Raw genomic sequence first — 25,684 nt, forward strand, 5'->3', positions numbered from 1 at the left:
AAGGGGAAAAGGAAGGGGCAAAGAAAGTCCTTGCATCATGAATAGGAGCTGTGATGGAGAAGTAAAGGCAAGAGTAATTAGCATTACAAGTTCTAGACAGGGAACTAGAAAAAAGTTAGAATAACTCAGTATTAATGGTCTCAAGTCTCCAGTGAAAAGACATAGACTGACTTATGGGATTAGAAAAACAGGATCCATCAATTTGCTTCCCCCAAGAAATACCCCTCGCCACCACCAAGGATTCTTTTGTCATCATGGGCTGCTACCTCAGCCAGTGTTACTGGTATTGTAAAAATAAGTCGTACCCTAAGTCTTGCTTCTGCTGAGGTGTTCCTGATGCCAAGATCTGCATATTTAATTTGGAAAGGAAGAAGGCAAAAGTTGATGGATTTTTACTCTGCAGCCACATGGCATCAGATGAGTATGAGCAGCTCTCTCCTTGAAGCCCTGGAGGCTTGTATTTGCACCAACAAATACATGGTGAAGAGTTGTGGCAAAGATGGCTTTCATATTCTAGTGAGGCTTCACCCTTTCCATGTCATCTGAATCAATAAGATATTGTAGTGTTCTGGGGCTGATAGGTTTCAGACAGGTATGTGGGGTATCTTTGGGAAACCTCAGGGCATAGTGGCCAGGGTTCACACTGGCCAGGTCATCATGTCCATCCACACCAAGTGGCAGAGTAAGGAACATGTGACTGAGGCCTTGCATTGACCAAGTTCAAGTTCTCTGGCCGTCAGAACGTTCATATCCCTAAGAAGTGGAGCTTCACCAGGTTTAATGCAGATGAATTTGAAGACATGGTGGCTGAGAAGGGCCTCATCCCTGAGGGCTGTGGGGTCAAATATATTTCCAATGTGGTCCCCTGAACAAGTGGTCGGTCCTCCACTCCTGAGGATTTCCTCTGCACTGAGTCCTATGCCCCACCACGTCATGTGTTCCCTAATAAAATCTCACATGCAGTCTGAAAAAAAACTTCACCAGCAGTGATCAGCACGACCTTAAGGGAAAAGGATGGAAGAGATATTTCAAGCAAATGGAGCTAAGAAACAAGTAGGTGGAACTATTCTAACATCCAACAAAATAAGCTTCAAACTAAAATTAGTCACAAGAGACAGGGCTGGTCACTTTATAGACATTAAAGAAGATATTATAATCTTAAACATATATGTACTCTATACAAGGCACACAATTTCATAAAACAAGCTTCATTAGATCTAGAATTACCATTGACTCTAATACACTGGTAGTGGGTGACTTCAGTACCCTACTGTCACCAATAGATTAGCCAACAAAAACTAAACACAGAAACCCTGGAGTTAAATAATAAATCAAAGTAATAAATCAAATGAAAGTAAGAGATGTCTACAGAACATTCTACAGAACATTCTAACACCAAAGAAAGCACATTCTTCTCAGTAGCTCTTGGAATGTTCTTCAAAATTGACCACACATTAGGATACAAATCTAGCCTCTACAAATTTAGGAAAATTGCAATATTGTCCTGCATTTTATCTGACCATAAAGAAATAAAGCAAGATATCAACAATAATAAATATGAGAAAAATACACAAATTCATGGAAGCTAAACAACACATTACTGAATGAACGTTGGATCAAGAGGGAAAACAAGAAGGAAATTAAAAATTCCTAGAATTGAAAGAAAATGCAAACAGAACATATCAAAACCTATGGACACAATGAAGGCAGTCCTAAGAGGAAAATTATAGCATGAAGTGTCTACATAAAGAAAATTAGAAACATCTCATATAAATAAATAATGATGCACCCAAGGGCCTTGGAAACCAAGAACAGAAAACACCTAAAGCAAGTTGATGAGAAGAGCTAAATAAAATCAAGGCCAAAATTAATGAAATAGAAATGAGGAAGACAATATAAAGAATCAGTGAAATGAAGTGCTGGTTCTTTGAAAAGATTAACATGATGGAAAAGCCTTTAGCCAAATTAACTGTGTGTGTGTGTGTGTGTGTGTGTGAGAGAGAGAGAGAGAGAGAGAGAGAGAGAGAGAGAGAGAGAACCCACATTAACAAACTCAGACATGAAAAGGGAAACATTACAGCAAACCCTGAGGAAATTCAGAAAACCGTAAGAATGTTCTTTAAAAATCTATATTCTTGGGGCTGGAAAGATGGCTCAGCGGTTAAGAGCACTGACTGTTCTTGCGGAGGACCTGGGTTCTATTCCCAGTGACTCTGAACTGTCCTTAACTCCAGTTCCAGGGGAATCCGAAGCCCTCTTCTGACTTCTGCAGCATTGCACGACATGGGTGCACTCACATACATGCAGGCAATACACTCATACACATAAAATAAAAATAATAAAATATTTTAAAAAATCTATATTCCTAAACTGGGTGTGGTGGCACATACCTTTAGTCCCAGCACTCAGAAGGCATAAGAAGGTGGTTCTCTGTGAGATCAAGGCCAACCTGGTCTGCATAGTGAGTTCTGGGCCAGCTGGGGCTGTAGGGAGACCCTGCCTCAAAACAATAACAACACAAAAACCTATATTCCTCTAAACTAGAAAATCTTAAGAAATGAATGAATGTGTAGATATGTATGGCTTATCAAAGTTAAATCAAGATGACATAAATAATTTGACTAGACCCATAAAAACAATGAGATAGATGCAGTAATTAAAAATTTCCCAACTAAAAGGAGTCCAGGACTAGATGGATACAGCGCAGGATTCTACTAAATCTTCAAAGAAAAACTAATTCCAATACTCCTCAAATTATTCTGTAAAATAGAAAAGGAAGGAACACCACCAAAGTCTTTCTTTGATGCCATTATTTCTCCAATACCCAAACCAGTCAAAGGCCCAACAAAAAGAAAATTATAGACAAATCTCTCTGATGAGTATAGATGCAAAAGTTCTCAATAATATATTCACAAACCAAATGCAAGAGCACATCAGCAAGATTATCCACCATGATCAAGTTGGCTTCATTCCAGAGATGCAGGGATGGTTCAATAGACATAAATCACTAAATGTAATTCATTACCTAAACAGACTCAAGAATAGAAACCCATGATCATCTCAATAGATGCAGAGAAGGTCTTGGACAAAATCCAGCATTTGTTCATGATAAAGGTCATGGAGAACCTAGGCGTACAGGGGACATATCTCAACATAATAAAAGCAATATACAAGCCTACAGCCAATATCATACTAAGTGGAGAAAAACTCAAAGCATTCCCATTAAAATCAGGAATAAGACAAGACAAAGATGTCCATGCTCTCCATTCCTGCTCAGTGTAGTACTTAAAATTTTAGCTAGAACAATATGACAAATGAAGGAGATAGCGAGGTTACAAATTGAAAAGTAAAAAGTTAAACTATTATTTGCAGATGATATGATTCTATACATAAAAGACTCGAAATATTCCACCAGAAAACTTCTGGAGCTGATAAGCAACCCTCATTCAGCAAAGTAGTAGGATATAAAATTAACACCCCCAAATCAGTACCCTTCAGATATGCAAGCAACAAACACACCAAGAAATAAATCAAGGAAACAATTCCATTCACAATCACCTTAAAAACTATAAACTATCTTAGAATAAATCTATCCAAGGAAGTGAATTACTTGTATAATAAAAACTTGAAGGCATCCAAGAAATAAATTGAAGATTCCAGAAGATGGAAAGATCTCCCATACTTATGAATTAATATTGTGAAAATGGCCATCCTAACCAAAAGCAATCTACAAATTCATTGCAATAGTCATTAAAATCCAAACACATATTTTCACAGAAATTGAAAAATAAACTCAAATTTCATATGTAAACACACCAAAAAACCCTGGATAGAGAAAATCCTGAACAATATTTGTACTGCTGGGGGCACTACCATTCCTGATCTCAGACTGTTCTATAGAGCTAGACTAATAAAATCAGCATGGTACTGGCACAAACATAGACACTTGATTAGAGGACCAGAAGAACTGAGGACTCAGATTTACGTCTGTGCCTTTACAGCCACCTGATTTTTGACAAAGGAGCCACAAATACACACTGGAGAAAAGACAGCATGTTCAACAAATGGTGCTGGTCAAACTGGCTTGTAGAAGAATGAAAATAAATTCCTATTTCTCACCACATGCACAACTTTACGCCAAATGGATCAAGGACCTCAACATAAGATCTGATAGCCTGAATCTGATATAGGAGAAAGTAGGGAATACACTGGAACTTATAGGCACAGGGAAGGATTTTATGAATAAGTTTCCTATAAGCACAAGCGTTAACTCCAACAACTGACAAATGGAATCTGATGAAGCCAAAAAGTTCTACACAGCAAAGGACAGACTCATTCAAGTGAAGATCCAATTTAAGAATGGGAAAAATCTTTACCAGCTATACCTTTGGCTGAGGGTTATTATCTAGAATATATACAAAGAACACAAAAAAAATTTAAGAAACCAAACAACTCAATTTAAAATTGGGGCAAGAAGCTGAACAGGGAGTTCTCTAAAGATAAAACACAGATGGCTGAGAAATATTTTAAATAATGTTCCACATCTTTAGTCATCAGGGAAATGCAAATCAAAACCACTTTGAGATTTTATCTTGCCCCACTCCAACTGGCTAGGATCCAAAAAAAAAAAAAAAAAAAAAAAAAAAAAAACAAATGCTGGTGAGGATGTGGGGGAAGAGGGAACTCACACATGCTGTAGTCATGCAACTGGTGCGACCACTATGGAAATCAGTGTGGACATTCATCAAAAAGCTTGAAATCGCTCTACCATATGATCCAGCCATACTACTCCCAGGCATATAGCCCCCAAACTCTCTATACTCCACTGCGGAAATACCTGTTCATCCACGTTCATTGCTTCCCTTTTCATAATAGCCAGGAATTGGAAACAACCTAGATGTCCATCAACTGATTAGTGGATAAATGCAGGTGTGGTACATATGCACAATGAAATATTATTCAGCTCTTAAAAAGTTCAAATTATGAAATTTGCAGGTAACTGGATGGAACTGGAAGCAATCACCCTGAGTGAGGTAATCCAAACTCAGAAAGACAAACATCACATGCTCTTTCTCATAGCTGGATGCCCTCTTTGAAATCTTAGATATGCATGTTTCAATCTGAAAGTCCAGAGTGGCCAGGAATCTAATAAACATTCACGGGTGGGGGCTTTATAGGAGAGGTAGAATTCAGTGATATAAAGGGGAAAAGGGTTAAATGAGGTAGGGAATTGGGAGGGCAAGACAGTGGCGGGAGTACAGGGAGGGCTTACTAACAATAAAGGCCTTTAGAAAAGCCATATGGAAACTTATCAATATAGAAGCTTCTTAAGAAGTATATACATATACATTGTAAAAAGAGATTAAAAGGAGATAACATAATGGGGCATTGCCCCTACTAGATACCATAGGCTAGCAAAGTCGAAGTCCAATGCCAGGAATGGTCTTCCTCTTTTGAAGCTGATGACCAGGGGACCCATAGACCCTCAAACAATATGGGCCATTGCCCCTTCTCTTGGTTACCCATGAGAACTTCATGGTAAGTCCCTATTGCTGGAGAAACTACATACATGAGTTATAGAACAAACAAGGGGAAATAAAGTTGGTGCCAACCTCCAAGCCCCATCTTTACTGGCTAACTTTCATAGTGATGGAAGGTGCTGTACATGCTACCTAAAGAGAAACTTTATCATCAGTCTTAACCAGCTGGTTACAACAATGGGTCTGATGAGATATGCTCACTGGTGTAATAGTGGCATGAATATTATGGGAATAACCAACCACTTTCAAGTTGGATTTAAGGTATGATTCATAGTGTGGAGCCCATACCTGACATTGATATTAGTCCTAGGAACCTGAGACTAGACAGGTCACAGGCCACAGGAGAGAGCCTAATACTATTATTTCCCTAACTAGATACAGTATTACACTGACCCCTGATTTCTTATTGTTATACCTAGAGACTAATGCATCTCTCAACTCTCAGAAGGGAAACTTCTTTATGTAGTAGATGGTGATTAACACAGAGACCCACAACTGGCCAACATGCAGAGAACAAGAGGCTTCAGACTACCTGTCCTTGAATAGGACACCTGTATCCCACTTCTGCCTCCCAAGACTCGGGGATCACTACAGAAGAAGGGGAAGAGAGATTGTAAGAGTCAGAGGTGGTGGGTGATCACAAAGAAACAGATTTTTAGAAGGCTGGTCAGTTACTCATATGAACTCATAGCAATGGTGGCAGTATGTACAAGTCCCATGTGAGCTCAAACCAGACAAAATTTCAACATAGATGTTGGGAGCAGGGAAAGAAACCCAATTCTGCTTGAGGAACTTGGTAAACAGTGGGTGCTGGGAGGGGGAGAGTCGGTCTCGTTTAAGCGTGAGACTCTTGTAAGTTGACTGGCTTCAGTTGGATGAACCCACATGGAGAGGGGATCTAAATATGATTAAAATGTATTGTATAAAATCCCCCAAAATTCAATTAAAAATCTATAAGAAAGAGAAAGCAACCAAAAAAAAGTAAAAGGAAAAAAGAAAGAAAACAACGCATTGAGATTATGTGTTATACATACATAATCATTCATTTCCACTTTTATTTTGAATAAATATTCCTAGATCAGTCTGTTACTTGAAAATTAATACTGAGATTTTTACTGTTGAGAATTCAAAATCATAAGATTCTTATGGAAAAACATATTTTGTTACATAACTAATGCTAAATTGAGCTGACTACATAGTCTATGATTTGAGTTGCATTATGTATATTCCAGTAGTCACTCTGTGGTTTGACAGCATATTTGATTCACCTTAAAACTTCCTTTCCCGGGCATGGCGGCACACGCCTTTAATCCCAGCACTTGGGAAGCAGAGGCAGGTGGATCTCTGTGAGTTCAAGGCCAGCCTGGTCTACATAGTGAGTTCCAGGACAGCTGGGGCTACAGGGAGACTCTGTATCAAAAAGAGCAAAACAAAACAAAACCAAACAAAAAACCAAAACTTCCTTTCCCAATCATTTTAAGTGAAGTTGCTATAAAATCATCTTGCAGTTTGGCATGGTGTTGCACACCTGTAATTCTAGCACCTGGGAAATTGGAGGCAAGAGGATCAGGAGTTCAAAGACATTCTCAGTGATGTAAAGAGTTTGAGGCCAGTCTAGGCTACATGAATCCGTGACTCACCACACCCTCCAAATGAACTATTCTGCAGAAGTTACAAAAATAAACTCCTAAGTGACAGAGTTTGATTTGAATTGTGTTTATCCACAGAATGAAAGAAAATGGTTCTTATGCAACCTAAGTCGTTTATTTACAAAGTCCCTAGTAAAGTCATCTATATATTTACATGCAATTTTCTTTTTAAAAATATTTTATTATTTTTATTTTATGTGTATGTGTGTATTGCCTGCATGTAGGTAAGTGCACCCATGTCGTGCAATGCCCATGGAGGACAGAAGAGGCTGTTGGATCCTGTGGAACTGGAGTTATGGACAGTTGTTAGCTGCCATGTGGGTGCTGGGATCCAAAGCTGGGTCTTCTGCAAGAACTGCTGAGCCATCTTTCTAATCCCACACTGCAGTTTTTTAAGATGTTTGCAGTGATTTTATTGCAAGATTGAACCTAGGGCCCTATGTATGCTAAATAAGCATTTTACCACTGAGCAATATCCCCATAGTGAAAGGTTTACTTTGCCTCATGGTTTGATGATACTGTCCATCAGTGGCAGATAGTTGCTCCTCTACTGGTGTGATAAAACATTGACCAAAACCAACTTGGGGAGGAAAAGGTTTATTGCATCTTACTCTCCCAAGTGACTGTCCGTTACTGAAGGATGCCGAGGCAGGAACGTAAGAAGGGCAAGGGCCTGAGGCAGGAGCTGAAGCAGAGACCATGGAAGAACACTGCTTGCTGGCTTGTTCCTCTGACCCGAGCTCAGCCTGCTTCCTTCCCTCCCTCCCTCCCTCCCTCTTCCTTCCTTCCTTCCTTCCTTCCTTCCTTCCTTCCTTCCATCCTTCTTTCTTTCTTTCTTTCTTTCTTTCTTTCTTTCTTTCTTTCTTTCTTTCTTTCTTTCTTGTATTTTTGAGACAGGGTCTCCCTGTAGACCCAGCTGGCCTGGAACTCACTATATAGACCAGGCTGGACTTGAACTCACAGGCACTCCACCTGCCTCTGCCTCTGCCTCCTGCATGCTGGGATTAAAGATGTGCACCACCACGCCTGGTTAGCCTGCTTTCTTATACAGCCCAGGATCACCTGCCCAGGGGATGGCACCATTCACAGTGGGCTGGGCCTTCCCACATCACTCAGCAGTCAAGAAAATGCCTCACAACCCATGTCCACATGTTAATCCCATAGAGGATATTTCCCAGTCGAGGTGCCCTCTTTCCAGGAGTGTCAAGTTCACAACTGAAGCCACTGAGCACAGTGGGGAAGGAATTGTGGTGGGAGGTGCTCTTGACTGTGACAGCAGGACATGAGATAGCTTACTCACATCTCATAGATAAAGAGCAGAGAAAGAAAAACGCTAATATTCAGCTCATTGTTTCCTCTTCTTTTTAATGCTGTTTAGGAGCCCAGCCTGTTGGATAGTGTCACCCACATAAGGTGGTTCTCCCCCGTCAGTTAAACTTTCTGGAAACTGCCTCAGACAAACCCAAAGGTGGCCTCCTAGGTGACTCTATGTTCAGACAAGTTGATAGTGAAGATTATCCATCACATGTCTCAGTCAGAATTTTAAATGGGATTTATAGATGCTCAGATTAGAGTTGCGTGGATGGTGTGGCAGAGTCCTTTGGTTTTTCTACACTTCCAGCCACTTCTGCAACTTGATTGGCTCCGAGCCTTGTTCTGATCAGGGCACAAATGTGAGTGAGGCTATGGAATTCTCTTTCCTCTGATATCTTAGGTCTTGTTACTGCAGCACAATGTAGGTTTTCTGACAGATGTAGACAGGTTATCTGATTTCGGCTACTACCTTACTGCATTTTCTGCTGCTACTACAAAATACTACGGACTAGATAATTTAAAAAAGAAAAGAAGTTTCTTTGATTTTTGATTCTAGAGGCTATGAAGTCCAAGGTACCTTGTATGCTGTGCTGTATTATGGTGGAAGGTGAAAGGGTTAGAGCAAGGTGGCAAGAGAGGGAGGGAGAGAGGGAGGGAGAGGAGAGGCAGCAGTCAAGTGATAATTAACTCAGTCCTGTGTCAAGGACATTAATCTGTGATGGTTACACCCTTGTGACCGAATCACTTCCCGCTTGGCCCCATGTCCTAGGGTGTAGCCATCACAGATCAGTGTCCATAGTAGCTACCTACATCGAGGTTTTAATATCTGGCTTTTCTGTTTTTGTCGGTGGGCCAAGGTGAAATATATCTGTGATTCACTAGAACATCATTTATTAAATTTTACAAAAATTGTATGAGAATGAAGGGTTCCTTCTGCCATTTACTTTAAATTGATTATCACTTCATTTATTACTTTAGAAGACATATCTGGCATTTTATCCTATTTTTAATTTTTTAATTTTTGAGACAAGGCCTCCTTGTAGCCTCTGCTGGCCCAGAACTCACTATGTAGACCAGTGTAACCCTGCTCACAGGGATCCACTTCCCAAAGTGTTGGAATTAAAGGCATGTGCCACCAAGCGTGGCGTTAGCTGGTATGGTAATCTAGATGCTTTGTTCATTTAAGGAATTGTCTAAATAGCTATGGAACAAAAGTCTTAGAGATGATATCAAGTACCTTTTATGACAAGCTGAAGTATTATTGGACTGTATTTTTTAAAATTAATTTCATTCCTTAAAAATTTTTAAAAAAATTTTTTTGAAACAGGTCTCACTGTGTAGCCTTGGGTAGCCTGGAAATCTATTTGACCAGACCTGCTCTAAATTTATAGAGATCTGCCTGCCTCTGCCTCCAAGTGCTGGATTTAATTTATTTTTATTTTAAATTAAAAATAATAATTTAGCATATTTATGAGGTACAATATGTTTTGATATATGAACACATTGTGAAAAGATTACACTAGCAAGCTAATTGATACGTGCGTCATCTCACCTACTTATGTCTTTCTGCGGGGTGGAGTATTTTTAAAACTCTTTAGCAACTTTGAAATATGAATTCATTATTACTAACTATGGTCACAGTATGTAATAAAACTGAAACTTATTTCTCTTGTCTGGCTGAAACTGCAAATCTTTTGGTGAACATCTGTTCTTTTCACCACCACTTTTTTGATCTTCATGTCACATGGCCTGCCCTGTGTTCTGTGAGCTAGAAGCTGAAGAACTGAAGGTTTTAAAAAACTGTTTCCATGTTTTTACTTACGCTACGTAGCCAAGAGAAACAATGTAAGTATGGTTCACGGACAGCCCCAGGCCCTGGTCTACAGCCTGTTGGGCATTTGTACTGCTGCGTCATTTGAAAAGAAACTAAGTCTTGGATGGCTAGTGACACTGTGCAGGTTAAATGTGGCAGACAGGCTCCCGGAGAGACTCCAAATGAGCCTTTTCCTTAGTAGGTCTGTGAACATCTCAAGAGTTAACTGCTGTGGAATCCTTTTCAGAGGACCTCCAGAAAGAGAAGACATAGCCTTATGCTCTGTGAATGCACACTTTTACAAATGAACGTAGACTAGAAAGAGGTTGTCGTCAGAACACACTAATGTCAGCACTTAGCGACAACAGGATAATTACTTTCTCACTAAGATACGTCCCTGTTTTCTTTCTTCAGTACCTTTCACCACACAAAGCACCACTGTTTTTGTAGTTGCCTTTTTGGGTCCTTGAAATTTAGTTTTCTCTATTCACTGTATAAATTCTCAAAATAAGTGCTGTATCGGCTGCTCAAGGGATCACAGATTTGGAAGAAAAGAGCATTTAGAACCATATTCTTCTTATAAAAGCATCGGTGTTGAATGTGGTGAAAATGGTGTTGAGGAAATAGCTTTCTTGTCTAAGCTCTGACCATGTTTTTTTACCAGGAAAGAACGCACGCATCATAGGCCTACATGTCGGAATCTGTATTCAGATACTGAGCTCTCACCAGACTGGTTGCAATGACTTTCCCCTTCTCATGTCTCTTACCTTGGAAGACTGCGGACCTAGGACATATCTGGCCTCGCATTTGTACTCCTTGACCTGAAAGGAAGCAAAGATCCTAACGAAGAAAAAATCTGATGAAGAGACAGCATGAGTGTATATGTCTACACCCCGTGGGGGAGGACTCATCCATTTTGCAGCAAATTAGTGCCCATGCTAAAACAGTTTGTACATAATTCATGGAGGAAGCTGCATTGTGATTAAAAGGGTGAAAGCAGTTTGTGTATTTTTATTTTTGAGATAAAGCCCTGAATTTGTTGTGCAGCCAAGGCTGGCCTTGAACTCCTGATCTTCCTGCCTCTGCCTCCCAAGCGCTGGCATTGCAGGCATTGTGTGGCACTTCCCGTGAAGCTGGAAGGGGAAGACCCTGGAAGTTCTAAAGGGAGGCTCATTAAGACTCTGGAAGTCTTAGGAAGTGCCTGAAACTTATCAGATGCGCAAAGCCTCTCCTTCCAAAGGTTCTCGAAGCAGTAAGTATTCTCAGGAGATGCTCAGACCGTCGGTCAAGCTGTGCGCACAACGCATTCTGACTTGACCCGTGGCGCTCCAAGCCGCGCAGCTCACTGCACCATGTCTAGCTTTCATGAGTTGTCATCCACGCTGGAGGGAGCTTTTGGTGATGCAGCTGCCTTTGAGTTGTCCCTGTAAATAACCTCCCGGAAATACTCCTGTACTCACTGGTTCACCAAGTTGAACTTTGATGGTATCATTATTTTGGTCTATCATTGATTCCCTGTCTGGCCTGAATAGACATTTGTGTCGCATCTCCTTAGGAAGCGTTTCCCTAGGAAAAGTGTCATGCAACAGGTATGTAGTTTACTTTGCACTTGTTCTTTATGTGTGCTGTATGTGTATGTAGTAGTGTTTGTGGTATGTACATGACTATGTGGGTGTGCACACCTGTGTGGGTGCATATGGAAACCAGAGGAGAACATCAAGCATCCTCTGTTGCTCTCTGCCTCACCCTCCCTATCTCTCACTGGAGGCTTGTCAGTTTTTGGCTAGGCCAACTGGCCAGCAAGTTCCTGGATCTGGCTGTCTCTGCACTCCCCACTGCTCGCCACAATAGTGAGGTTAGAGTTACAGGCAGCTATGCCTGCTTTTATGTGGGTGCTAGAGATTCAAACTCAACCTCTCATGTTTGAATATCAAGCACTCTTATCCATTCAGCCATCTTTGCAATGCACAGTGCACTCTAAATTGCCTTCAGCAGCTATCAGATTTGCATTGAAATCAGTCAGGAAGCCAAGGCTCTCATCACCATTCAGCTGACTTCACATATGAAACCAACAGTATTTCCAAACGTATTTCTCGCTTCTAAACCTGGTCTGACAGCATCAACCTACTGACTTAATGAGTAGGGCAGGCATCCCAAGCAAGGGAAAGCCGGAGCACGGCAGTAATCGACGTCAGCACCTAGCACCTTGGCAACATTAGTCTCGCCTGCCCATGCAATTTTTTTCAACTTTTTGTTTTACAATCCATATACACTTACAGGAAGTTGAAATAAAAATAGTACTTTGTAGACATCTAATTTACCCCATGGAGACTTTGTAACTATAGTACAGCATCCAAACCAGGAAATCAACATTGGTACAATTCACAGTTACTCACATTTCACAAGTATTGCATGCACTCGTGTGTTTATGGACAAGTGCATCTAGCTTTGTGGAGTTTTATCATGTGCATAGATTTGTATAACATCCACTACATTTGAGATGCATCAGCACAAGGCTGCAGACAAACCACTGCCCTATGCCTTTCAGCTACCCTACCACGTTCCCTTCAACGTTTGTGGCCAGCAACAAATCTGTTTTCCATTCCTATGTTTTAATTTCAAGAATGGCATATAAATGGAATCATACAGTGTGATCTTTGGGGATTAGCCTTTTGTCACTCATCATCTGCTTGAGATATATACAAATTGTACTGCATCAATGTTGGTTCCTCCTGTGCGTCAGAGTATCCATGGGATGGATGCACCACAGTCTGTTCACTCATCCATTCCTTGAAGGTTTTGGCTTGCCTGTAATGTTGGAGTGCTACAAACAAAGCTACTACAGAATTGTACAGGAAGGGCATCAATGCAGTTTTTCATTTCTCTGGAACAAATGCTCAGTAGTGAAATCCTGGGGCCATATGGACGATATATGCTTAGTTTTGTAAAATACTGAAAATCATTTCCAAACTGACTATGCATTTTATATCCTTACAGCAGCTGTGAAGATTAGGTTTCTCTGCATTGCTGCCAGCATTAGTAGTGACAATATTTAAAAAATTTTGACTCACTTATTTTTATTTTATGTGTATGAGTGTTTTTTTAGATTTAAATTTGATTTAAAAAATTTTAACTTCCCAGACTGTGATCTTTCTCTCTAGATGGTGTTTCACATTTCTTGTAGGGCACAGGTGAAGGTATACTGGGCATCGAAGAGCAACAATGGAAAAGTCTTAGTGCCTAAATGCTGATTTTTTTTTTCTTTTATGGATCATGTTTTTGAGTTCTGAGTACCCTTTGCCCAACTGTATGCAGATCACCAAGATTTTCCTGTTTTTCTTCTAAATGTGTTACAGTTCTTTATATATCTATAAATATAAACTCAAGGTTCATTATGATCAGTTTTTCTATAAGGTATGAGGTTGAGGATTTTTGGAGGATTTTATTGATCTCTGGGCATTGGGACCCATTTTAGCCAATGTATCCTTTTCCTATATGTATGAATTCTTTTATTTCTTATTTTTTATTTTTTTAATTATTTATTTAATAACCATATAATTAGAAGCATTTCATTACAACAGCATTGACATATTCAATAACAATTTCCAGAGCTAAGAGGCATCTCTTTCAAAATTGGCTGTAAATTTTTAGGTTTACAGTTGAATTGATACAGTTATACAATATTATACTCCGTATAACCCCTATAAGACATAAAATTAAATGAGGTTTTAAACTTTATAAAAGATCTCCATTTCATTATTAAAATACACAGTTTCATACAGAAAAAATCATTTTTAATACAATTGACACTATGATGCACATGTGTTTCTAATCTCTATATATCTGATTATTACTAGTCATAGTCAGTTACTTTCTGAGCTCCTTGGCATCTGAGCATGGATATAAAGTCATCAGGTAGATTTCAATGGTAATGTTTTTCACATCTACTAATTATTAAGGAGTAGCCTCCCTCCCCCAGCTAAAGCCCTTATACTCTGACATCCCTGCTACTGTCTGCTGTATTGTTGGCACACCAGCCCTTCCCCAGTACCCGCCTTCGGTGAATCCAGTCAGCCTATCCAGAGGTCTTTGTTTTAGGAGGGTCAGCTGTTCCTCATCTAGCAGTAATCAGTTGTCAATATTCTTTAGATAAGATTAGGGCCTGCTGTTCATTTTCCCAATTCTATGCTGGGTTACTATCTGGAGGCCTTTTGGCCACCCTGACCAACAACTCAAAAGAAGGTATCACCTGTCTGGAACTGTGGCTTGCTACGTAGGTTTAGCTGTGCATATGGACTCTTAAGAAATTATATTGTCCCCTTTATTTTTGGTTATACTTTCCTTTTGGGTGTTTAAGGCCATACAGTTGACCCAGATATACTGATTTATTTTTACTCTTTAGTTCGTTTGAGGATCTGTTCCTCAGGGGTCACATGGGCTTGGGAGGAACCCCTGGCTCCTTTCTTTTACCAGTTCCATCTATGGGAAGATAAGTTAAAGGTCCTGGTCGACCATGGTTGGGTTTGCTTGGAAGCATGGAGGAAATGATTCCTCTGTGTTGACCCTCCTTTTTATAGACTGGACACTGGTTCAAGTCCATGAATTCTTTTATTTTTATCTCAATTTTTAGACATCATTTCATGCCCACTTTAAATTTCATTCCTTTTATTCTTTCTTAAAAGTATTTATAGTCTGCTGGGTGTGGTGGCACATACTTTTAAACCCAGCACTTGGGAGGCAGAGGCAGGCAGATCTCTGTGAGTTCAAGGCCAGCCTGGTCTACATAGTGAGTTCCAGGACAGCTGGGGCTACAGGGAGACCCTGTCTCAAAAAGACCTAAAAAAAAGTGTTTATAGTCATTTTACCTCATATTGATGATATTCTATTTGTCATTGTTTGACTGCTTTACTGGTCGAAAGAGTGTAATTACATAGGTATTCTGTGCTGTTGACTTAAGGCATTATGATGGTATGTCTGTCTGTCCCAATATACTGTTAAGTCGATTGAGGGAAGTGTGTCTTTCTTTCTCTTCATTCTCCACAGCACTTAGCCCAAGGTTTTGTAGCTAGCAATAATTTGATGATTTGTACAACCTTTACAATTGCGTGTTACCAAACTTGTATTTGCTAGGGAGGGGGATGGATCCTTTTTGGATATTCAGATGCAATATGAAAAGTTTTTTTTAAAAAGGCAAACTGTAGTGAAAGGCCAGTAGCGTCCCAGCTGGACCACTGCTGCTACACTAACCTGCTGCTGCTGCTGTGTAGTCTGGAACCTTCTTATTTGGGTTAACAAGGTCAGAATGACAGACTGGACTGCCCAAGACCAAAAGTACGTGGTGGATTCCAGGATGTTGTCCAAAGGGGCTCTGGTGATTCTTAAATACACTTATGTTCTATTTACATGTGATTCACTTAATGCATACCCTTCACACATCTAGAATTTGAAGTTTTATATATACATATTCATATAAAACATCTATCTATACTACATAGCTATACATTCAGCTGGATGTGCAGTTAGCTTTCTGTATCTAAGCATTCTGTATCCTCCTCCAGTTCTGCATATTTGGATTCAGGCAACCACAGACTGAGGAGAGAGAGAGAGAGAGAGATTGAGAGAGAATATTAAATTGCATCTATAACTGACCATGTACAGACCTTTTCTTATCATTATTTCTAAATAATATTTCTAAATATTTCTATTGATATACCATTTATATTGTATTAAGTATTACTTGCTGAGCATGATGGCACACACCTTTAATCCCAGCACTTAGGAGGCAGAGGTAGGTGAATCTCTGTGAGTTCAAGGCCAGCCTGGTCTACACAGTGGGTTTCAGGCCAGCTGGGGCTACAGGGAGACCCTGTCTCAAAAAGACCTCCCCAAAATAATCTAGACATGAGTTAGAGTATGAGCAACATATGCGTAGGTTATATACAGATATTATGCCAGTTATGTAATGGACTTGAGCATCTGATGCTTTTCGTATCAGCGATGAGTCCTTCAGTCAACTCCCCTGAATATGGATGGACACACACACACACACACACACACACACACACCCCTGCTTTCTCAGAGTAGACTCCAAAATTAGCTTATAGAAATTTCTTTTTCATGTGTCGTTTATTCATTGCCAGATGACACTTTATACATTGCTTGTTAACAAAGAACTCCTTTTTTCCCCCGACATCATTAGTTTATTTACAGTCATATCTGGTATGAGTTTAAGAGTTTAATCCACTTTTCAGACTGTACCTCTTAAACATTCTTCATGTCTGTTAAATGGATGAAGTAAAACATCCTTATTTCTTAAGTAGTTGGTGCCTAACTATAAAGGAGGGTGCAGCAAATCCAGATCCAAAGAACACGGCCATCATAGCCAGTAACCGCCACTTGTTTTCCACTGAAAATGGCAAATTCTTCCCGGGTGGCTCCTCATAGTGGCTGCGGCAGACCACTGAGGTGGTGAACCTCTGCTCTGGCCCAACATGGCGCTGCTGGAAGCTCTGCGGGGGGCGCAGGCACCTACCGTGGAAGGAATGGCCTTACCACCACCCTCTTTTTTCCTCTCGACCTTGCTACCTGTGTGCACAACCTCACAAAGAACTCTAAATCCATTTCATTTTAGTTTCATTATGACTCAGTGCTTAACCACATGTGCCGTTCCATGCTTTTAATCCCAGCATTTGGGAGACTGAATCAAGGTTTGAATTTGAAGCAAGTTTGAGCTACACAGTGAGACCCTGTCTCAAAAAATTAAAAGCAAGCAACCAACTGACTGATACAATATTTGTATATAACCTACACAAATGAAAATCCCTAGTGCTTAGTTAACGATAATAACAGGAGTGTGTAGAAATTTATATTTGTTCACATACTTCGGAGAGTTCAAATACAAAGTTCAGATCATTTCTACAGAAGATTCATAATAAATTTTTTTCTTTTCTTTTTTTTTTTTTAAACCTTTCTTTTTCTTGTGTCAATTAGTTAAAATAACACCAGGGGAAAGCTCTAGAAAATTAAATGCAGAGTCTGCAAACACATAATGATTATAATCAGGATATAAGGCAGGGGACAGATGAGCTTTCCACTGTTAACATATTTGGACGGGTTTTCCATGGTATGGTTTTGTGCAGCATTTACTTTGGAGCTCTACCAGTTATTTGCTTGACACTGAAACATGCTCATTCCCCTCTACAGCAAATAACCTTTTAATAGATATTCTATTAATAGTTAAGAGAATTTATAGACTTACACTGTACTCCTGCGAAGTTACGCACAACATTGAATAAGAAAAATGTCTCTGGAAAAATAAAATGGCGTAATGGCAGAAACTAATAATTTAATAACTAAATTCACCTTAGAAAGTTATGTATTTAAAAACAGCACCCCAGCACCCCTTAGTTCTTTAATATTCATGTGTGATAAGTAGCTTATCATTTTTCTGTAGCAATGTTTTTAGAAAGAAACACTAGTCTCTAAAATATAAAAAATAGATAGTATTTATATCAGAGAAAACATCTAAGAGCTATTATCAGTAGTTATACAGACTATGCCTAGGTGTTCTACTTTTTAAAACACTATTTCCTAAAACAAACAAACAAACAGCCAGAGCTGTGGGTGTTGCTCGGTGGTAGAGCACCTATTTAGCTTGCCTGACACTACAGCTTCAGTCTCAAGCACAAAACATAACAAACAAATACAAACCTCTAAACAAAATAAAAACTCAAACAAAAAAGCAATGGCAAAGAGAAGCTGTTTAGGATCGAGAAAAATGAAGGCTAAATTTGTCAGGTTTTTAGATTTCCTATGGTTTGGTTAAAACACTCTTGATACATCTTCAGTAATCGGTGAGCAGTGATGCTGAGCCTGGCTGATGGCTTGCTATTCTTCATGGATAAACCCTTTCCGTGAAAAAGATGGTGGCTATTGTGAAAATCGCCTTACCTTGACATCAGGAACGGTCTGGGAGTCCCCTTCACTTTCTGTGGGTTGGTGACTACTGGGATTATAAACTCTCTCTGCCCTGAACAGAAGCAGAATTCGTGCCCACGTAGACAGCCTGGAAAAGTGTTCCTGGAGGTTCTCTTGGCCGTCTTGAGAGAGACTGGGCATATTTTCGCAGCAAATTCTCCAAGGGAATCTATCTTGTCACTTGGTCTTAGGAACACCAGTGCAGAAACCACTTTGTTCCTCGTCCTTTGGCTAATGCTGGGCCATGTCTGAGACTGCTGAGGCTCTTCCTGCAAAGTTACACTAAACAAAGCAAGACTGATCTGCTTTGTGGATCAGTGGATTATCCTGCAGATTTTAGCTTTCTATTTTAAGTGTCCCGTATGCTATGACTGCCCTCTGTTGGTAGGAATGTATTCCTAGTTCAAATGTAATCCTACCTCAGAAGGAACTGAAAGGCTTTCTATTCCATCCTGGCAACCTCATCTGGGGCTTCCAGCCTACAGAATTGTAAATACATTTTTACTGTTTATAAACCACTCAGTCTATGGTACTGTGTTATAAGTGAGAACAAGCTGAGAAAAATCACATAAAGATGTGTTGTGAATGCTGTGGGGGGAAATAGCTCCCTCTCCGCTCACAGCGCCTTCTGATTTTGTCCCATGACTTTGGTCTTCCTGAAGAAACCTGTGCTTCTTGCTACTCAGCGGCTGAGGTGATACCTCAGGAGGACATGAGATCAAGCCTCACTGCCAGATGACACTTTATACATTGCCCTGGATTATACTTGCCATAAAGTAAGACGACCATATTTGTAAGCGGATCAAGAAGAGAAAGAAAAGAGGCACAGGATGCCTCAAAGAATCTTTCCTGCTCTCTTTGCAGGAAAGCATAACCTTGGTCTCCCTGTTATGCTCAGGACCCATGAAAGAGTCAGTCCCTCAGTTGGCTTCCAGCAGCACTGGCTTCCCCTTCCAGATCCACAGACTCCCTAGTGTGCTTACTGAAATTACCCAACTCTGTCCTCAGCTTGACTGAGCAACTGCAAAGCAATTCCAAAATAAACGGGAGGGCCTAGTAAATAGATCTGTTGAGTGAAGAAGCTCACAGGTGCATGTTGCATCTGTTTGTACATGGTTAGTTCCTGTTGTTATCCATTCATATTTTTTTTCTGGTTTGTGACTAAGTAGCTTTGTATTGTGTAATTAGTCTGCTCAGTTTTCCTTTACAAAATACCATGGGCTAGGTGTCTTAACCTGCAGAAATTTATTTTCTCATGGTCCTGGATGATGGAAGTCAGAGATCAGCATGCCAACATAGGTTTTGGTGAGGTTAGCAGATAGCTATTCTCACTTTGGTCTGGCCTTTCCTTATCCTTGGTACATGGAGAGGGGAAGGGAAGGACAGAGTGAGGGAGGGAAGAAGAGAGGGAGGGGAGAGAGAGAGTCTTCTTTTTATATTTTATTTATTATTTTTATTTTATGTGTTCAAGTATATTGCCTGCATGTATGTATAAGTGTACCCATGCCATACAATGCTCACGAAGGTCAGAAGAGGGCGTCAGGTTTCCTGGAACTGGAGTTTCAGACAGCTGTTAACTGCCGTGTGAGTGCTGGAAATCGAACCCAGGTCCTCTGTAAGAGCAGTCAGTGCTCTTAACTGCTGAGCCATCTCTCCAGCCAGAGAGATTCTTCTTTTATAAAGGCACAAATTCCATCATGAGGACTCAGTCTCATGATCTCATCTAACCCTTAATAACTCCCAGAAGCCCCATTTCCCAATACCGTTTAAAGTTGATTGTGGATCAGAGCATCAGCACATGGATTCTGAGGAGAGGGGAGTATTCGGTATATAACATATTGGATCAGAAATATCTGAGAACCAGCTTGTCCTAGTGACACAGGCCTGTAATTCCAACTTTTTGGAAGGTTGAGGCAAGAGGAGCCCAAGTTCAAGTTCAAGGTCAGCTTGGGCTACGAATTAAGTTCAAGGCTAGCGTGGTCAGTTTACTGAGATATTGTCTCAGAATGAAAAGTAAAAAGAGGGCTGGGGATGTAGTTCAGTGGTAGATGGAGTGAAGACTAGGCAAGTGAGAGGCTCTAGGTTCAATTGCCAATAGCACCAAAAACTAAACCAAACCACACTAACCAAACCAACCAAACCAAACCACTTGGAGGATCAACCCTGGACAACAAAGGCTCTCATAACAAATCAGGAACTCAGGCAGTAGTCCAGGCAAGCTTTGACTATTTTCTGCTTCCTGTCCTCCATCTAGTTTTGCTTAGGACCTGCACTTCTCAGAGTAGTGATAGGATCGTGGCCCTGAAAGATGATCACATCAAACCTTTGGAACCTGTGGATGTTTCCTCATTTGGAAGAGGGTCTTTGCTGATGTAATTAAGTTATGTATCTTCAGATCAGCATGAGTTATGCAGATGGTCCCTAAACTCAGTGACAGGTATCTTCACCAAAGACAAAAGAGGAGGAAACGATGTGACCCTGGCGGTACTGACTGGAGGGAAAGCAAACTCAACTATGGAACCAGGTGCCTTCAGAAGCTGCAAAATGCAGGGAGCAGAGTCTGGGGAGGGAGCTCTTCCCAGATCTCACAACCTGACTTTAGACTTCTGCTTCCAGACCAAGAAAGGTTAAATAATCATTAGTATTTCCTCCTCTTCCTCCTCCTCCTCTTCCCCTCCTCTTCTCTTTCTCCTTTCAGGTCTGTGAGAATTCGTTATGGATGCTAATATGGTCAGCAATCCTTTTCTTAATAGAAAACAACATTTTCACAACCTTTTGTCCTTTGTTGCTCCAATCTCAATGAAAAACATTAAACAAAAATTTGAAACTGAATTTAATTCTTCCTTTAAAAAGAAATTAAATATTAATTAATAGAATTCTTCTGGGTATGCAAGATTAGCAAAGCTAAGATCCTCCAGTCTTTAGGACCACTCTGCCACCTTGTAGGCAGCATTAGCTAACAGTCCCTACTGAGAATGCATGGTCTAGTACTATAGGAAATAATTTTTTAAATATTTATCTCCATTTTATGTGTATGAGTGTTTTGCCTGCACATGTGTATGTATATCACATGTGTGCCTGGTGCCTGTGGGGGCCAAAAGAGTGTGTCAGATCCCCTGGAACTGCGTTATGATGGTTGCTAGCAGCTATATGGGTGCTGGGACCCTAACCTAGGTCCTCTGCAGGAAGAGCAAATGCTCGTAAATTCTGAGCCATCTCTCCAGCCCTAGAAACGATTTTTAAAAGATTTATTTCAATTTTAATTATGTGTGCTTGCAATTGTGGGTGGGTATGTGTTCGTGATTACAAGTGCTGGTAGAGGCCAGAAGAGTGTGTTCGATCCCTAGGAGCTGGAGTTGCAGGTTGTTGTGAGACAGCTGACCTGGGTGCTGAGAACTAAACACAGGTCATGTGCAAGAACAGTAAGCACTCTTAATCGTTATGTCATCTCTCTAGCCCCACTAGTTTAAAAGACAAAAATTGCCAGAAGTAACCATTGACAATGGAGCATAGATACACAAATAGAATAGTTTCCTGACAATAGGAATCATTAAAAGATCTTTGCATTGCAAGCAGCAGGGGACAAATGTCATAAGCTTTTCAACTCACATTTCTGCCAGTGTTTAGCATCGTACTCTGATTTTTCATCCTTTGTAGCACTCCAGCCCCTTAATCCAGCCTTACAAACATATTCATACCTGAAGGAGAGGACACGGCTACATCAGTTTGGGGAAATGAGAAATGAGGAGAGGATCACTGGAGATTCCTAAGTGAGAAGCTTTACTGCTTTTAAAAGTGGGTCATAGACAATGTCGTGTGTGACCACCTGTGGTCATAGTTGGTAACAGTCTCTGACTGGTGTAAAATAAGCTTCTTTGATGAGTGGTGACTGGGATGTTTGTCTGTAAATATAAGGATACATCTGCACATAGCAAGAAATTACATTAGTCTATGGCTGTGGCAGTCTTGGTGTTTTCTCTAAGATCTATGATCTCTCCAGCCACACGTATTTGGTTACGTTTCAGCACCACACTTGAGTTTCCTCCCGTTGAGTGGGATTTTAGTCCAATTAGGTAGCTGTTATTTGCCCCCAAGATAAAAATGCCACTACCACACCAATGCCAAATGCTGTGCTGCCCACTGATGTGGTCATTTTGTCTCGAAGCTGGTGTTGGATCATCCATTGATGTTTTCCCTTGGCACCTTCATGGCGCTCTCCAAAGCTACGAGAGCTGCCTTCAGGGAAGTGATTTCAGGCCAGCTGCAGCTCTATTGCTCCAAATCCTGTGTCTGAAGTATGTTCTGTCTTTGGCAGTAGGGTCTTACCTTCAAGTTCTGGGAGGCCATCGAGGGCTGTGGCAATAGCCTGAGTAATTTTAGGAGTCTCTTGGATGATCCTGGCCAATAACTCATGGAAAGTTTCTTCTGTCTGGCACTGTTTTTGTTATGTAGCCTTTAGCTATACACATGGACTCATGTAGAGATACTGTATGTATAATTTGTCAGTAGGTTGTTGGTCTAATATGAATTGCCCAGGCCTAGGTGACACATCTACAATGCAACCTCTATACCTAAGACACATAGAATGTGGGTAATGAAGAAGACACTAATGAATCTCTCAATTTTCATTAATGAAGGTCCCTCATGCAACAGAGGGCCAGGAACACAAAAGGTCACAAATGGCCAAAACGTAGAGATTAAGAGTTTGCAGATTGCCAGTCCTTGGACAGGACTCCTATATTAAACTTCACCCATCCAGGGCTTAGGGACCATTTCGGAAGAGGGGATGGAAAGGTTATAAAAGTTAGGGAAGAGGTAGATGACCATATGGAAACAGAGTCATACAAGCTCCTGGGGCCCTGCTCATATGATTCTATGGCAAAGGTGTCAGCATACACAAGTTCCATGCAAACTCAGGCAGACAAAAACCCAGCATGAACTGGGGAAATGAACAGCAAACCCCAATCTTAGCTGAAGAAACATTGGCAACTGATTACTGCTAGGTGAAGAAGAGCTGATCTTCCTAAAACAAGAGACTCTACATGAGCTGACTAGGCCTCAGTGGATGGACTTGCACTGGGGAATGTCTGGGGTCACTGACTTGACACATTGGGCCTTAACATGGATGATAGAGTATATGGGTTCCAGTTGGGGGGGGGCTATGGGACAGTAAGGACAGGCGTATAAAGATGGTTAAGATTACTTGAGATATTTTGTATAAAATACACAAAAATTAAATAAAAATAAGCAAAAAAAAGAATAGGTCATAGTATAGCAATTCATTGAGATGTATAGCATTTGGGATTGGGCAAGTGTTTGAGTGGCTTCCTTAAACAAGATGTGTGATATTTTCATTTGCAAATTAATTAGAATAAAGTGATTTTTATTTTTTTTAAAAAAGAATGGGTCATAAGAAGCCAGCTATAAACATGGATGTATGTGGCCTTGATTGCTCATGTTTCAACTATGAGGGAATTCTCTATAAAGACACTGTTGAGATTCAACAAGGATCTTGTGTTTTTAAGACATCATTGAATGATTGAACCAACCAATCTTGAAACTTGTCCTAATTCTGCAGCATACTTATTCAATGAGTTAATAAACTTCTTCATTATTTAGGCTAGTTGGAATTGCAATATTAGTTACCTGTAGACTAACATACACAGGTTTTAATGTATGTGCAACCATCCCTCTATAGCCACCAAGGGACTGGTACCAGGACACTTTCAAGTAATCTGATGATGTTCAAGTCCATCTGTGAAATGGCACAGTACTTGTATATAACCATGTACTTCCTCACACACATTAAATTATCCCTAGATTACTTACAATACTTAGTACAATGACAATGCTATTAAGACAGAAATAATTCATGTTATTTAGAAAATGTGATAAGTAGTCTGTGCATATTTAATACAGGCACAAATTTTTGAAAAAAAAAATCAATCTGCAGTTGGTTGAAAGCATGGATACAGAGCCCATGAATATGAAGCACAGCTATGTATGGGATTAGGTATTTGCTCAGGACACAAGACTGTATCAGCTAATGCCTGTTTCCTGGGGTGCACAGATGCGCCATGGCTTTCCTGAGCTCAGTCCCCAGTGTTCTAGAATGTGCTCCAAGGAGAATTCTGTGGCTAGTAGAACACCCACTGCCCTGTCTGTTTCCTGGCCCATTTCCCTTTCCTTCTGCTGCTGAAATCGCATCTTGTCTTATGGCACAACAGCTCATCAAACTCCTCTTCCCCATGAGGCATTGTTCTCATTCTTCACTGTTTGCACACATTCTGACTCATACTTGATGCTCAATAAAGCTTATTAAATAATGGAAGCGAACCTCCCCCCCGCCAACTAATAATGCAAGGACTTTCAGTGCTAGCTGTATGCTGTTTGACCTTGTATTTCCATGACTTATTACATTGTGACACACAGAAAAAACAAAACAAAACCAAATTGTGTGTACATACGTAAGCTTCGATAGACGTATAAGCATATAGAGAAGTGTTTGTTTAAGATCAGGGAATAACTGCGTGGCTTAGAGAATAATGACTACGGGTAGCTCTGGGATGGGCGTGAGCTGCTGCTTGAGGGTATTGCTGGAGACTAGAAGAAGCAGGGGCTGAAGGCTGTAATCCAGAGCTCCTTGGGCCTAACAGAACCTGCGATGAGGCAGGGCTGGAGCTTCAGAGAAGCAGTAGACAACCATCTTTGAGGGCTTGTTGCCCTCATAGTGCAGAGGACATTGAATGCTGGACCAGGAAGTCTGGACTTAGTTCTACAGGAAATAGGGAGGCAGCACATGTTTTTCTGATAGTGTCTGTCTTACTTTCTCCAATAAATATACTAACCATCTTGGATTAGGATTCAGACCAATGACCTCCTTTTAACTAAATTACATCTGTAAAGACCCTACCTCTCTGTATAGTCATTTTTTGTGGCTTAGGGGGGTTAAGACTTTATAAATTTGAGGGGGTGCCATAAATTACACACATGTCTGCATAAGTTAATTTTATACCAGTGGCTTAACCTGCTTTTACTGCTGACTTTTTAATGTATTTCATTCAGAATAAAACAAATGCTTTTCATTTCAATTTCTTTTCAGTGTCTGGACTCTTGGCACACCATAGTGTCTCTTAGATACTATCATATTCAATTACAAGAATTTTTGATAGAATATTTTTTCTTTTTTATTTATTATTTTTATTTTATGTGTATAAGTATTTTGCCTGCATGTATGTAAGTGAACCACATGAATGCGATGCCCTGCGGAGGTCAGAAGAGGGTATAGGATCCCCTGGAACTGGAGTTAAGGATGGCTATTATCCATCCTGTGGGTGCTGGGAATTGAACTTGGGTCCTCTGGAAGAACAGCAAGTGCTCTTAACTGCTGA

General features: G+C 40.4%; 1 protein-coding gene and 1 pseudogene across 1 annotated transcript in view; one reads left to right on the plus strand and one right to left on the minus strand.

Annotated features, from left to right (window-relative positions):
• Positions 1-18,539, minus strand: part of Rgs20 (regulator of G protein signaling 20) — a 135,915-nt gene extending 117,376 nt beyond the window's left edge. Inside the window, exon 1 of the mRNA XM_008844420.3 lies at positions 18,267-18,539. Within this exon, the coding sequence (XP_008842642.1) occupies positions 18,267-18,434 (168 nt within the window). The 5' untranslated portion in view covers positions 18,435-18,539. The remainder of the gene's footprint in view (positions 1-18,266) is intronic.
• Positions 255-895, plus strand: LOC103743196 (annotated as a pseudogene).
• Positions 18,540-25,684: the final 7,145 nt, after the last annotated feature.

The sequence above is a fragment of the Nannospalax galili genome, unplaced genomic scaffold, assembly GCF_000622305.1.
Source record: "Nannospalax galili isolate Female #2095 unplaced genomic scaffold, S.galili_v1.0 scaffold40, whole genome shotgun sequence".
NCBI lineage: Eukaryota > Metazoa > Chordata > Mammalia > Rodentia > Spalacidae > Nannospalax > Nannospalax galili.